Raw genomic sequence first — 14101 nt, forward strand, 5'->3', positions numbered from 1 at the left:
TTATAAGCAACCGCGTAAACAGCGTGAGAATTTGATGTAAGATTTGAATTGCTGTCAATTCTCACAATAAATCTCCCACTATAGGGCGATTTTGCTACCTCATTCCTGGACTATTTTTCTCAGATGAACATTAATTCATGAACTTGGGTTCACGCCGTTAACTTTTTGTTTCCATCGCTTTTTCTTCATAGTTCCAATTCAGTACCCCCAGAGGTATAATTTGTTACGGGACAATACATGGAGGACTTTCAGACCCGACAGATTTAACGTGCACCAGTCACCATTTACTACACGGGAAGTCTTCGGCTAGTTGGATTCAAACTCCCGTTCTCACGAGCGAGAGTCTAACACCCTGCCAACCAGGCTACTCTCTTAAACTTTCATTAAAAAAGGGGTGGAATCATGCAATTATATCATACTTTTAAATACTTTCTTGCCCAGCCCTACTAAACATATTTTGACAGAATTTAATTCTGCCTTTTTTGAAACGGAGCGAACATACTTTTAGGTTTTGTGCTTATCATCATAGATATATTAAATTTAGTAAAAATTGTATGATTTCAATGATAAAAAATTTATAATTTTATGTCATTAAACTAAACTCAGCGGAGCGACAGCCCGTAGAGGGCCAAGGCCTACTGTGCCCATCTCAGTTTTCTTGACCTTTGGGCTCTGGGGTGCAGGAACAGATGTTCCGGTCAGGTGGTCAGCCGAACGCGGAACCCCCAGTGTTTAGTTCCCAAGCATGCTTGGTACTCATTTATCGACCCACTGAAGGGATGAAAGGCTGAGTCAACCTTGCCCGGCCCGAGGATCGAACCAGGGACCTGTGGCACGACAGCGCTAAGCGCTACCACTCAGCCACCGGACGTCAATTTTAGTTAATTATATATTTTTTGAATAAATTTTAATAAATTAAAAAAAAAATTATATTTTTTCCTCTCGTGATTTAATTTAATAGCAAAGAATTAAAAGCTTACCGTGATTGCTACAGAACATAATGATTTCTGCTAGTGCGATTTTTTGAAATACCTCGTAAGAAATCAAGTTCAGCGAATTAGAGGGGAATCCCATAGTATTTTATATATTGGTATTAACAACAATTTAATTAATCTTTTCCTACTTCATTAGACAAGATATAAACTCTTTAAGTACATGTGCTTCATAGAAAGAATATGTTATCTTAAAAGATCATCTCCTTCGAGCAGAACTGCCATTTTTATTTGAAGCACACTTAAACCATGTTCTTGTTTTTGTCATCAACTACTCCAATTCAAGAGACATCTTCAACTTCACTTCAGTTGATGATATTTTCTAAGAGATGGATTTAAGTCATCAAGACCAGATGAAAAAGGATTTTATCCAGTTGAAACTATTTTTAGATCTTCGATATATTCTTAAAACTGGTTAAAAAGATTGGGAAGAGTATAACTGTGGTAGATTTATCCTGCCTATTATAGTCAAAAAAGTTTTGGATTACAATTTTTGTTAGGAAGAGCTGTTTAAAAAGTGTGGTGAATGCATTCTAACTATGTAAATTAAATTTAGTTATTATATGTTGACGAGGATGTTAAGGAAAATGTATAAAACAGAGATATAAAGAGTTAAAATTCACTTAGTCGATTTTGCGTTTAGCTTTGCGGATTGTAATTAGTGATTACTTTAGTCTTACCTATTCGAAGATATCAAACTATTACCGTTAAAATTACATAACCATTACTGTTACAACTACATGTTAGTAGTATGTGAAAACCTTATCAATAGACCAGAAGGGAATGTTCATCTTTTGTTTTGTACACTGTAAAATACAATAATATGCAAGCAAGGTGCTTTTTAACAATTACTTTTGGTATATATTTTTAGAATCATTGTTAAAATTGAAATTAAAAAAGTTAGAGCATTTAAGGTCGCAAATTAAAATTTGAGCGAGTGAAAAACGAAAGCGATATCAAAATCTAATGAGTCACTACTGAGGAAGACTATACTGAAAACATCGAAACTTGTTTGATTGCCTGAGGGGGACAAGGATGAGTGGAAAAACGATTATTCCAAGCACCTTCAAATTTCACCAGCAATCAAACTGGTTTTGATATTTTTAATCCCGGCAACCTCAACAGGTTTTCACCAGAAATATTAATTTGAGATTCCGAATTTAGATTTTTTTTTTCGATTTCAGTTTTGAGGTGGATTTCAAAATACATAAAAAGGAATGTGATTTTGGAACACCTTGTAAAATTCCCCCTAAATTATTCATTTAAAAAAAATTTTTTTGTCGCATTCATACTTAGTTATAAGCATACTAAAAGTGAGTAATTTAATTATTAATTTATTAAATAAAACGAAATATAAATTTTCCCGTCTGGTTTTTTTTTAAATTTTTTTTATGAAGAACTTTTTTTAACTGTTATTTTATTTTTAGGAAGTTTAGGTAGTATTCTGATAAAAATTGACCAAATTTTAACTTTGTGTATTCTTTTTTCAGGAATTTCGTCGTTAGCCATTTCGAACACTTACAACATTTAGATGATCAACCCGTTTCTACCTTAGAAAGAGTGAGAAACGAGAAGAGAGAGTTGACACTGAAGGAGAAATTCCTGAATGAAATTTCCGACATTAAAACAGCCTGCGAAATCAGACTTCAACGAAGCTTAAGCTCAACTATTGTGTGACGTTACTTATTTAATGTTAACCTGTGATTAATTTAACAACATGTTTTGCAGTATTAGGTTTTGTTTGTAGATTAATTGTGGTAAAAACATTGATATACTCTTGTAATAAATTCCACATTTAAGTGGAAACAAAATTGCTTGAATTATTTTTGAATATATTATAATCTCATTGTTTACTATTTATCAAAATGTGAAAAAAAAAATTATTTTGATCATTTGCTGAGAATAAATGTTTCTTCTTGTTGTTGCTGTCTTGTTTTCCAGAGTAACTATCTATGGTTAGGAATTCGACTTCTGCCACTCGTATACACCACGGCCCGTTTTACAAGTAGGACACATTCACTCTCCATCCATCCATCTGCAGATCGTAATTTTGACCTGAACCAGAGTACTACCAATCTCCGATCCAGTACCTTTAGAGCATAGATTCTCAACCTTTTTAACGTTGCCGCCCCCTTAATAAGCAAAAAACATATCAACCTTTGTGATAATCCAGTTATTTAGAGCATGAGGACGGAGGGGATGCGCTGAATTATAAGTAGGGTGACCAGACGTCCCCGATTTCCGGGGATTGTCCCCGGCGAGGACCTCGTGTCCCCGGTCGGTTTGCGTCCCCGGTTTTGTCCCCGGTTATAAAATTAAAAAATTTTGTGTAAAATATTTTATAAAAATATGTTATATGCAATTTTTTTTTTCTCAAAAATTTTCATACAAATTAATGTAAGCATTGAAAATTAAATGTAAACTAGTTTTTGAGAACGCACTATAACTTATACTACAGAAATTTTGGAGCACATAACTTTAATATCTAGTTATGTTTACATTTTTACTAGGCTGTACGCCAGACAAGTTTATATAAGAAAAGAAGTTTAAAGCAAGACGTAACATGAATATTAGTTGCTGCTTTTAAAACAATTAATATCTTGGGTTACATAAACTGCCAATATTAGCTAATTTCCACTAAAAACAACAACAATTACTACATTTCCGTTTTATTTTAGAAAAATAGCTAAAACATTTTAAAATCAGGTAAACATTTTATAAATAACTAACCAATAAAGTATAAAACCATTTTTTATGATATTGTTATTATTATCACTTACGACTAATTAATTTTCATAAATTCTAAATTCTACTAATTATTCTATATTTTGAAAACCTCATAATTTGTTATCGTAATAGATATTTAGAAAAACATTTTTATCTCTTTAAAATAGATGTCAATATGGCAACATGAACAAAAAAAAGAAAATGCCATTATTTGGATGATTGGAAAAACGAGTTTCCATTTATTGAACCGAATCCTAATAATTCTTCCAAAGTAAAATGTATAATGTGTAGAGCAACGTTTTCAGTTGGAAGTGGAGGACGAACAGCTATAGCAGATCACATTCTTACAATTAAACACAAAGAAGCTTTGGCAGCAAAAACAAAAACGAAAACCGTCAAACAGTTTTTTCGTAAGCTGGAACCATCCAAAGAAGAGTTTGACTTAGCAACATATGAAGGAACGCTTGCATTTCACACCATTCGTCACAACCAATCGTTTCGCAGCATGGACTGTACTTCAAATTTACAGAAGAAATTTGTAGACAAGAAATTTTCTTGTGCCCGAACAAAATGCGAAGCTATCGCTGTCAATGTTTTTTATCCGTGGGCATTTCTTGAATTGAAGAAAGATTTACGATGCTTCCAATCACAATCAGTAAAATTACTTCCTATTTTAGTGCGGTATTTTCAGTGGGACAGTGCTAAAGATCCAATTAATAATAAACTTGTATCACTAAACGAAATTAAAGGAGAAACTGTAAAGATTTTATCTTCAGAAATATTAAACGCACTATTCGAGTTCCAATTGAAGGATAAAATGGCTGGTTTGACTGCGGTACTGCGGATAATACTAACACTAATTTTGGAGGATTGTTAAGAAGAGGAACAGAAAATGTTCATGCTAAACTTCAAACTGAGTTAGGAAGAGATATTTTTGGTTTTGGGTATAATGCGCATATTATACATAATGGCGCTAAAACTGCTTTTGATTGTTTGCCTGTAGATATTGAAGTTATGGTATCTAAACTTTTTAGTTATTTTAAAATTTAAACAGTCCGAATTGAAAGAATTTTGTGAGTATGCTGACCAAGAATATCATAAAATTTTAGGACACATTCATGTTAGGTGGTTGACATTACTTCCTGCTGCAGAAAGAATTCTTAAAATTTATTTATCTCTTAAAGAATTTATGTTGTCTGAAAAAAAGTGCCCAAAAATCTTGAAGAATTATTTTGAGAGTGAAACAACCGAGTTATGGTTGTTTTTTGTGCATTCGCATGCTGCAATTTTTAATCAAAGCATCTTGAAAATTGAAAGCGATGACAAATGTGTTATTGAATCTGGAGCGGTTGTCAGGGATTTGATATTTAAATTGAAAGCACGAAAGAATGCCAAATTTGTTCCACTTGTTATAAAACCTGAATTGACTAAATTGATTGCTGAGAATATCATTACTGAAGATTCTTATTTAGAAACGTCGAAAGAATTCTATGAAGCTGCGATTTCATATTTAGATGCTTGGAACGATAACAACGATGATACGTCTGATTTGAAGTGCCTTCTTTTAGATTGTAAGCCTACACGGTCTGAATTCGACGAGGCAGTTCTGTCTCTCTCTTCAAAATGTGCAATTTTGAATGTTAATTCCGATGATTTATTTGACGAGTTTACTTATCTTGAAGGTTATTTGGATTCAAAAGACGATAAATGGTACCAATCCGTACACATAACAGACAAATGGCGTGAAATAAACAATTATTTTCAAAAAAAAACAATATACCATTTACAAATATCAAAAGAATTGTTGAGCTTGCAATGTGCTGGCCAAGCATCAATGCGCCTGTAGAACGGGTATTTTCGCGCATAAATAACTATTGGACTAATGAAAAATCGCGAATGGATGTGAATACAGTGAAAACGGTTTTATCTGTACTGATTAATTTTGATTTTTCATGTGACATATTTTCTCAATTACTCGAAAAAAAGCCTGAAATTTTAAAGAAGATTCATTCCTCAGTTTTTTCTGTCGATAAAATTGGGGGGGGGGGAGGGGTAGAGATGAGTGTCCCCGGCATTGCCCGAAAAAATCTGGTCACCCTAATTATAAGATGCATTTTTAGGCAATTTTTTAAACGTTAAATTTGCTTGTTTTTTTTAAAAAAATTTAATGTGTACGTTAACTCGATAATTTTCTCAAGGCAGGTAATCACAGTCTATTTGTCATAATAAAAATAAATACGGCAATGAAAAAAAAATAGTACAACAAAGAAAACTATGCTTAAAAAGAGTCACCTGTTCTTAATTAGATAATTAAAAAAAACACCCAAAAATAAAAGTAGTATCAACGAAACAATCAAGTCACTATGTCAGTGGAATGATTGTACTTGATGGTTCAATATTTTTGCTGAGGTGAAGACGCAAGTCCCCTCGTTGCATCATTTCGTGTCTATTTCTCTTTTTTTGTGACTTGATCCATAACAGCACTGAATCCACGTTCGACGAAGTAGGAGAAAGGGAAGGAAATTGAAAATAATTTTGAAAATAGGAATGAATTTTGACAGTCCAGAGTAGAGGCAACTGATGTTCCCTTGAATCCAAAATTCTGTGAGTTATCACCATTTCAAAGCTTCATTAGTTGAAAGTTTGACCGATTCAGGGTTTAAGCTGAGTCTAAAAATTCATTAGCAAAAAAGCTAAAATCTGAAAAAAAGTTTTAGCAAAATGCTAAAATGCCATTAGGCTTATAAAATTACTTTATATCAAACAAGTACTGTAAGTTATCTGACAAAGAATAGCTTAATGTACAAGAATATCAAAAAGAATACCTATAACAAAAAAAAACCAAACACATTTATTATTTATCAAAACATTTTGGTTTATAATTAACAATCTTCCTTTCTTTCATGTTTGCCCATTTTACAAATGCTTCTTGAAAGTTAAATGCACTTTCAGGGCCCTCAATATTAATCATTAACAAATTGTTTACATGGTTGATTAACAACCTGTTTCGAATATTAGTTTTAATCAAATTAAGGCATCTAAAGCCCCTTTCACAGTCAACAGTGTGCATTGGTATTGTTGCACAATACTCTATAACAGAAGTTATTAATGGGTACTGTTCAGACACATCATTGGTATATAAAAATAAAGGTAATTCATTAAATGACATGTTTCTACATCGTTGCATTAAGATGTGTTTAAATAATCCCCATTCACAAAGTAATTCAGTTTCTGTAAACTGAAAATCTTTTCTCGGAGATTCCGAAAACAAATTGAAAATGCAACGGATTTCCTTTACACCATAATGCTGCAATTCTTCCGAACTATGGGGCATCCTGCTAGGTATAAATATATTGAACATTTCGATTTTATCCAAATCTCCCAATCTATCAGTAAGCTTTTTTTTAATGGAATTTAGCAAAATCCTTTAGCAAAACTGCGAAAATGCTTTGTTGAATTTTAGCATTTTTGAGGGGTCTTTTCGCATTTTGCGAAAAAAGCTACCGTAGCGGAAACCCTGGACCGATTCCTCCTGAATCTCTTCTGTTTCAATATTCAAAAAAGGGTTAATAACCCATTGAAGGAAACAGAACAAAACACATTTATAACGGTCAGAAAAGTCCATGTGCAAAGAGTCAAGATGTTAACTATATTCTTGGGAGGAACATCAGAGGAAATTTCGCCATTCTTTTCAAGATACGATAAGATTTGAAATTGGTTGAACTCATTCCAACCAAATTTCTGCTACCAAAAAATAAGTTTTTCTTGAAATGTAGAAATAACTGATTTCGTAGGGATCAAATTGAGTTTGTCACCTTGAAGTTGCAAATTAACACCATTTAATTTTGCAAGTAAATCCACCAACGTCTATCTTAAATTCTAGCAATCTGTCTCTCAGAGCTACATTCTGTCTTCGAGGAACTCAAGCACAGAGTCGAAAAGATTCAAGGAACCTATTGAGACAAGGCTCCTTTGGAAAGAGCGAATCAGGGTGTAGTAGCAAGCGATATTCTTCATAGTTTTTCTTAGACAGCTGTCTGAGTAATCAATCATTGAGAACATTACTGTGAATTTTGTTCGCAGCAGATGTAACATATTGCAATGATTGATGCAAACGGTCGCTGAGGTTTTTTCTTATTAAATACTGTCTGTGAATCACGCAGTGAACTGCTAAAATATCTGGTTCAACCCTCTTCAAAACGGTGAAAAACCCACCATGTCGACTCACTATTGCAAGGGATATTTTTGATTAAATCGGATGAGGCTGGATAGTGTAAAACTGTTCCTAAAACTTCCTTAACAGCCGGCAGTATCAATTCTTTGCCGATTTTATGACATTTCCCAGATTTAGCAATTAATTTTGATATATTATAAGAACTTATCAAACCATCATCGCATTTTTGTGATTAGGTTGTCAGTAAGCCTGAGGCCAAAGGTGCTTTCAGAAACTTTTCTTTGATATTCGTGAAAAATGACAAATCTTTATTTTGTTTGTGAGGATGAATATTTTGCAAATGCTTCTGCTAACGAGAAGGCTCCATTGTCTCATTATATTAAACTTTGTTATAAAATAAATTCATGGGTAGTTGAGAGTTCGAGGGCGATTGAACAAATCTAAACTTCAAGTACGTGACACTGTATTGAATACACTTCTTTATGTTAACCGACATTGTTGGTGGCAGCAAAATACGAATGAAAGAAAATCAACTGTTTTTTCAAATTAATAAATAATTTACGATTAAGAACTAATTCACAAACGTACCTGGCCAAATAAACAATGAAATCGAATCGAAACTGGGTAAAAAACTGCTAGGAAGCAAACTAAACCATCATAAGAAACACGGGTCAAATCGAACATTTTTACAAAAAGCGCATGCACTTTAATTCTCACCAAATGGCAGAAATGAGTCAGAGGCAAAAACTACTGACTCATGCGCTGCGCTGTGCTTACTTACTTACTTTATTTAAAAACAACTGGGCACCTGGGCCGCGCAGCGGCCCCTATCCCATTCATCATGAAATTACAACAATGAGTTAAAAACACTTTGAATATAAGCAGTCGTTGTGGTAGCTCTACAATAATATTACCATGATTAGAGAAAATACAAACTTGAACAGAGATATTTACAGTAATTGCCTATGCGCTGTGCTGATTCGGGTCGGAGAATATGTATTGCATAAGTTCGTTTTACTGCTGGTACTAATGTTGTATCAGATAATCTAAATTTATTATATTAATTTAATCTTTGTTTTCTTTATCATTGATTTTAGATTAATTTTATTTACTAAATGATTCTTAATTTTATTTAGGAGTATTAAAATTAAATTTGAATAACATAACATGCTCATCGCCCAAAACATACCTAACGCCCCCCTGCCGCCCAAAACATGTCCACCGCCCCTCAGCATACTCCCAACGCCCCCGTTGAGAAACACTGCTTTAGAGGTATTGATTTGTTGTAGGAATTTGGAGGACATAGAGACTCCGATAGGTTTAACTTGCACCAGTCAACATTATACAAACGGAGATTCTTCGATCGGCTGGGATTGAACTCACCACCTCTTGGACATGGGTCCAGCGCCCTACCAACCAGACTCTCCCAAATATTTCGTAGTCGAGTAATTTTAAATTAAATTTAAGTTCATTTCTTAGACTTCCTTGTACAACTTAAAGCTGGTGCACCTCAAATGAAAAAGTGTAATGAACTGTAAAAAATTATTACAAATTACGATAAAAGTTTACGGAGCGAAAATGATGTATTGCAATTTTCACAGTAATCAGTAATATTTATTGCGAAATTATTATAATTAAATAAATATTAGTGTAAAAATTACGATATAATTTTTTTTGTTGTAAAAACGGATTTTACAGTATGCAGGATTTTATGGATAATGCACACAGGGTGCCAGTATTTTTAAGCAAAATTTAGAATTGGAATTTTTTACAGTATAGAAGGTCTCTAATACCCAGAACCAGATACTTGAGGCTCATTAACGTATGTTTTATTTTATTTAAAAAAAATAGAGAACATTTTAAAGATACAGAAAACTTAATTTTCTTTCACCAATCAATAATGCAGGATTTTTCGTAATAATGCTTTTAATAAATAAATTATGACTTTAAGTCAAAGATGAAGCTAATGAAATAATAAAGTTATTTGGGTGTCAGAAATTAGTTTTTAATGGAAGGAAAAACAAAACGCCATTGAAATCTAACGAATTACTACAGAGGAAGGTAAAACAAAAATCATGAAAAACTGTTTAATTGCCTTGGCAAATAGAAAGGATGTTAGATGCACTTTTTAGAAACACCTTCTAGATTCTTCATACAATTATTTTCATTCCGCCTTCTTCATTTTGATTACGTTTTTGTTTTCTCCTCGTTTGAAAGTAAGTTTGTGACACGATTTTGAGTTCAATTTTAACATAGATTTAAAAAATACATATTAAGAGAGGTCACGAAATTACCGAGTAAAGACAGCTCTTTTTAACTCATATTTATTTGTTTCTGAATGGGATACCTGCAAGTGACGTAGTATGGGCATCTCGATCCTGATTGGTTGTTGAAACGTGGCATTTGTTTACGTTAGCAACTGTTCTTTCCATTCTATTTCACGTAAGGCAAACTCCGTCAAGTATCAATTCTCTTAAGTGGCACTTTCTAAATGCTTTCAGAAAGATTCTTTCTCAAAGTTTTCAATTCTTTCACTATATATATTTACACAGAGATTTAACCCAAAGACAGGCACGAAGCCGTGTGGAACATAAACAAACTAATTATGCGTCGAAGTTGCCAGGTACACAAAACAAAAATATGTCACGGTTACAATAAATACATAAACAAATAATAAATCTATGTTAAGTAAAAGAAGCTGACGAGAAAAAATTGTATTTTAACTAATTCGATGTGGCTTTGTATTGAATTAACTTATAGTTAATTAAAATTCTGACTTATGATGAGAAACTTAGCTCAACTTTAATGCACCATTTCGCTAATAAAGATTAGCTAGCGCTGACGTCATAGGTCACATGTGTGGGTATAAGAGGTCTTCTTCATCTTGAAGTGCAAGTACTCAATTTTAAACTTTTAGTTTCGATTTAGAAGTTATTATATTCTAATATATATATTTTTTAAGTTACTAAGAGGCTATGCCCGCCAACCACTGGGATTTTTTTCTCATTCATCATTATTTTTCTTTAAAAGTCGATACTTAATATGACCATATAAGTCGTTCAAATTTTGGAAATTTCTATCGTTTTTTATGAATTCAAAAATTTTGATATAAATGTCCAAGTTTATATATGGCAACACTTTCCTCTTTTTTGTTAATTTCCTCTCACTCTTATAAAACAAAGTTTTTGAGAAAGATAAATAAAATGATCAAACAACGATGAATAAAAAATCATTATTTAAAACAAAAATTGATAAAAAAAATTCATTAGAAGGCACTTAAAATTGCAATAACTTTCGAACAAATTCGAATTTAGAAAGAAAAAAAAAACGCGATAAGTTCAAAAATCAAAAATAGTCATTTCAACTCGTTAAATTTTTAACTCAGTAGTTGCCTTTTTACGGACTGCAGAGAGGCTCGTATGGTATATGGCATGGTAATTTTTGGCACAGAGTAGCTCGTACGGTTTAACAGTTCTCAGACTTATTATGAAATGTCATTTTTTTTGTATTCCATCGTATTTAATAATATTCTTAATAATTTTAATATGTTTTTACACAAAATACATCGTAAAGAAGCATACAAGCCTCCGTGGAGGCTAGTAACGGAACTAACGCCCATTTACATAACACGTAGAGGAAAACCACGATAACCTCCCACGGCTAGCCTTACGGTAAGGGGATTCTAATTTATGATCCGTCTACCACTGAGGTTATTTTATGTCAGCACAACGGTCATTGCAAGCCGGGAGCAGAATTCGTTTCAACCAGCCATCGCTGGGACTCGAACCTGGTCACCTCATTGGGAAATGAACTCTCTGTTCTTTTGTATTAATATGGTGTTCTAATGAATGAAAGTCGTTGTAGAAATCAATAGCGAAAAAGGCGAGAAAGCGAAGAAATTAATAAAATATTTTTTTGCGTGTTTTATTAAATTAAAAATTAGAAACAGATTGTGTTAGCTATCGTTTGCTGGAATTTTTATTTATGACTTTTTTCCAACTCCAAAAGGTACAGTTTCCTACCTCTCTTAAAAAAAAAAAAAAATGCTTTCAAACTTTGTTATAACTTTAGACATAATTCTTGAAAATCCAATAAAACTCAAATAATTTAAGTCTAAACATGCTATTTTGTAGCAGTTTAAAAGATGAATTATATTTTCCTAAATACTGAAAGGAAATAGATGGCAAGATTTAAGCTAAAACCCAGTAAAATCTATGAAAACCGCATATTTAATTACGTATCGTCAGTTCCGGATTATCGTTAATGCGTTTTTCATCTGACGCAATAATTGTCATGGCAATTTGAGAAAACCTCGAGTTAATCAGCTTATAAATAGTTATAGAAGTATTTAGACGGCAAAAACTTTCATGGTTATAACTTCATCTTAGACAGCTGAATATGACTAGTTGCGGAAAACAACTGAGTTATCCATGAAAAGATATCCTGTGAACAAGGATAAACTAAAAATGGTATTAATAGTTATTTGAAATCAATATAATAACCAACAAGGGAAAGAAAATTAAACAGCTTTGTGGATACATAATTTTTATTGATAAATGCAACGTGGCTAACTTATTTTAATGTGTGATACAGTTGGTTTAAATAATGGAATGAAAACTTCTTTTTAAAAGCATAAATTTTTTAAATTTTTTTTTAATAATTTAGGTTCAAGTTGTATGTTGTTCAATCGTTGATTCGAAATCAAATAATTGTATATATTAAAACAAACAAAAAAGTGCTGAAGGAAAGTTGTTTATATTTATTTATAATTAAAAGAATAAAATGTAACATTTTGTTAAAAAAAATATTTCCTGAATCCACATTTTTTTGCACAGTAATTTGTGGCATATAAATTTTCGATATCATTAATCACCTATTATCCAAGAATTGCAACAATATTCTATCAGTTTGGAGGTCATAAATGCATCAAATATAAGTTTAAAAATATTTCTAGGATTCAAAATTTTCTTTCTTTCATTTTTTTTAAATTTAGAATTTTGTTAGACATTAATTCGATGTAATGAAATAATAATGAATTCGTAATTTTCCTAAATACTGCTGCAAATATTGTATCTGTTTTGCAATGCTATACTTGAAAAAAAAAATTTTTTTTTTTAAAGGGAAATCTTTTTTTATGATTGGTAGGGTAAACTTTTACTTGGCCAAAAATGGACAGTTTAGATAGCTTAGCCAATGTTAGTTCTTTATTAATTTTTTAAAGGAGAATAAAAAAAAATATCATGGTTTGCCAAAAAAATGATGCTAAATTTGTTTTTTTCTTTCTTCAAAAATTCATTGATGCATTAACAATTGTTTTTCCCTAAGTAATTGCTATTGCATATTATAATAAAATACAGTAGAGCGCGATTATCCGAACCCTTGTTATCCGAACGTCTAATTATCCGAACTCGTTTTTTTTTTCAAGTTTAGAATACTTTTTAACTGATCGACAATTTTTCTAAATTTAGAAGAATAAATAATGTTCACTACATTTGATGACCATATTTAATTTACAACCTTTTTTAGCAGTTTTCTTATAGTAGCCATACATACATGTATTGTTATATAGTTAAACCTACATACTCCTTTAGCCCTCTTCAACTGAAAATTATCTTCCGAGAATGCGAACTTCATTTTGACAGTCTAGAACGTCAAAATGATGTTGATCCAAATCAGTTGATTTATTAAAAAAGAATAAGGAATATGGCAGCTCAAAAAAGAGCATCTTCTTTGAAACAAAAGTTTTTGCTGGATTTCTTTTACAATGGAAAATAAAGAAAAATGTAGTAAAATCAGTAATTGTCAAAAACAAAAATATTATAAAAAGCTGAAATATGATAAAAAAATTCAAAATAAGAAAAAAAAGTTTTAAAAAATAAATAAAAAATATTTAAAAATTGAAAAAAAAAAATTTAAACACGCCAGAGCTATTTTAGATAGTACTGCCAGTCCTAAGCCAGGAAAAAGTGAGAAGGGAAGTTAATGCATAAATAATAATCATTTAAACTAGATTTTAAACAACTTTCCAATTATCCGAAATTTTCATTATCCGAACCATGTCGGTCCCGAACAGTTCGGATAATCGGCGCCCTACTGTATTTTAATAAAATATATTAACAAAAAACTATCTATCATGAATTTGCGATATATTTCCTTGATGCCACGAAAGCACAAAAATAAATAAATAAAAATATACGAGATACAGAGC

At 31.8% G+C, this 14101-nt stretch overlaps 1 protein-coding gene across 1 annotated transcript in view; it reads left to right on the plus strand.

Moving 5' to 3' along the window:
- LOC107454405 (leucine-rich melanocyte differentiation-associated protein) overlaps nucleotides 1-2913 on the plus strand; it is a 74850-nt gene extending 71937 nt beyond the window's left edge. The window contains exon 3 of the mRNA XM_016071600.5: nucleotides 2483-2913. Within this exon, the coding sequence (XP_015927086.1) occupies nucleotides 2483-2669 (187 nt within the window). The 3' untranslated portion in view covers nucleotides 2670-2913. The remainder of the gene's footprint in view (nucleotides 1-2482) is intronic.
- Nucleotides 2914-14101: the final 11188 nt, after the last annotated feature.

Source organism: Parasteatoda tepidariorum, chromosome 6 (genome assembly GCF_982258835.1).
Source record: "Parasteatoda tepidariorum strain Cologne lab strain chromosome 6, Ptep-v5.0, whole genome shotgun sequence".
Taxonomy (NCBI): Eukaryota; Metazoa; Arthropoda; class Arachnida; order Araneae; family Theridiidae; genus Parasteatoda; species Parasteatoda tepidariorum.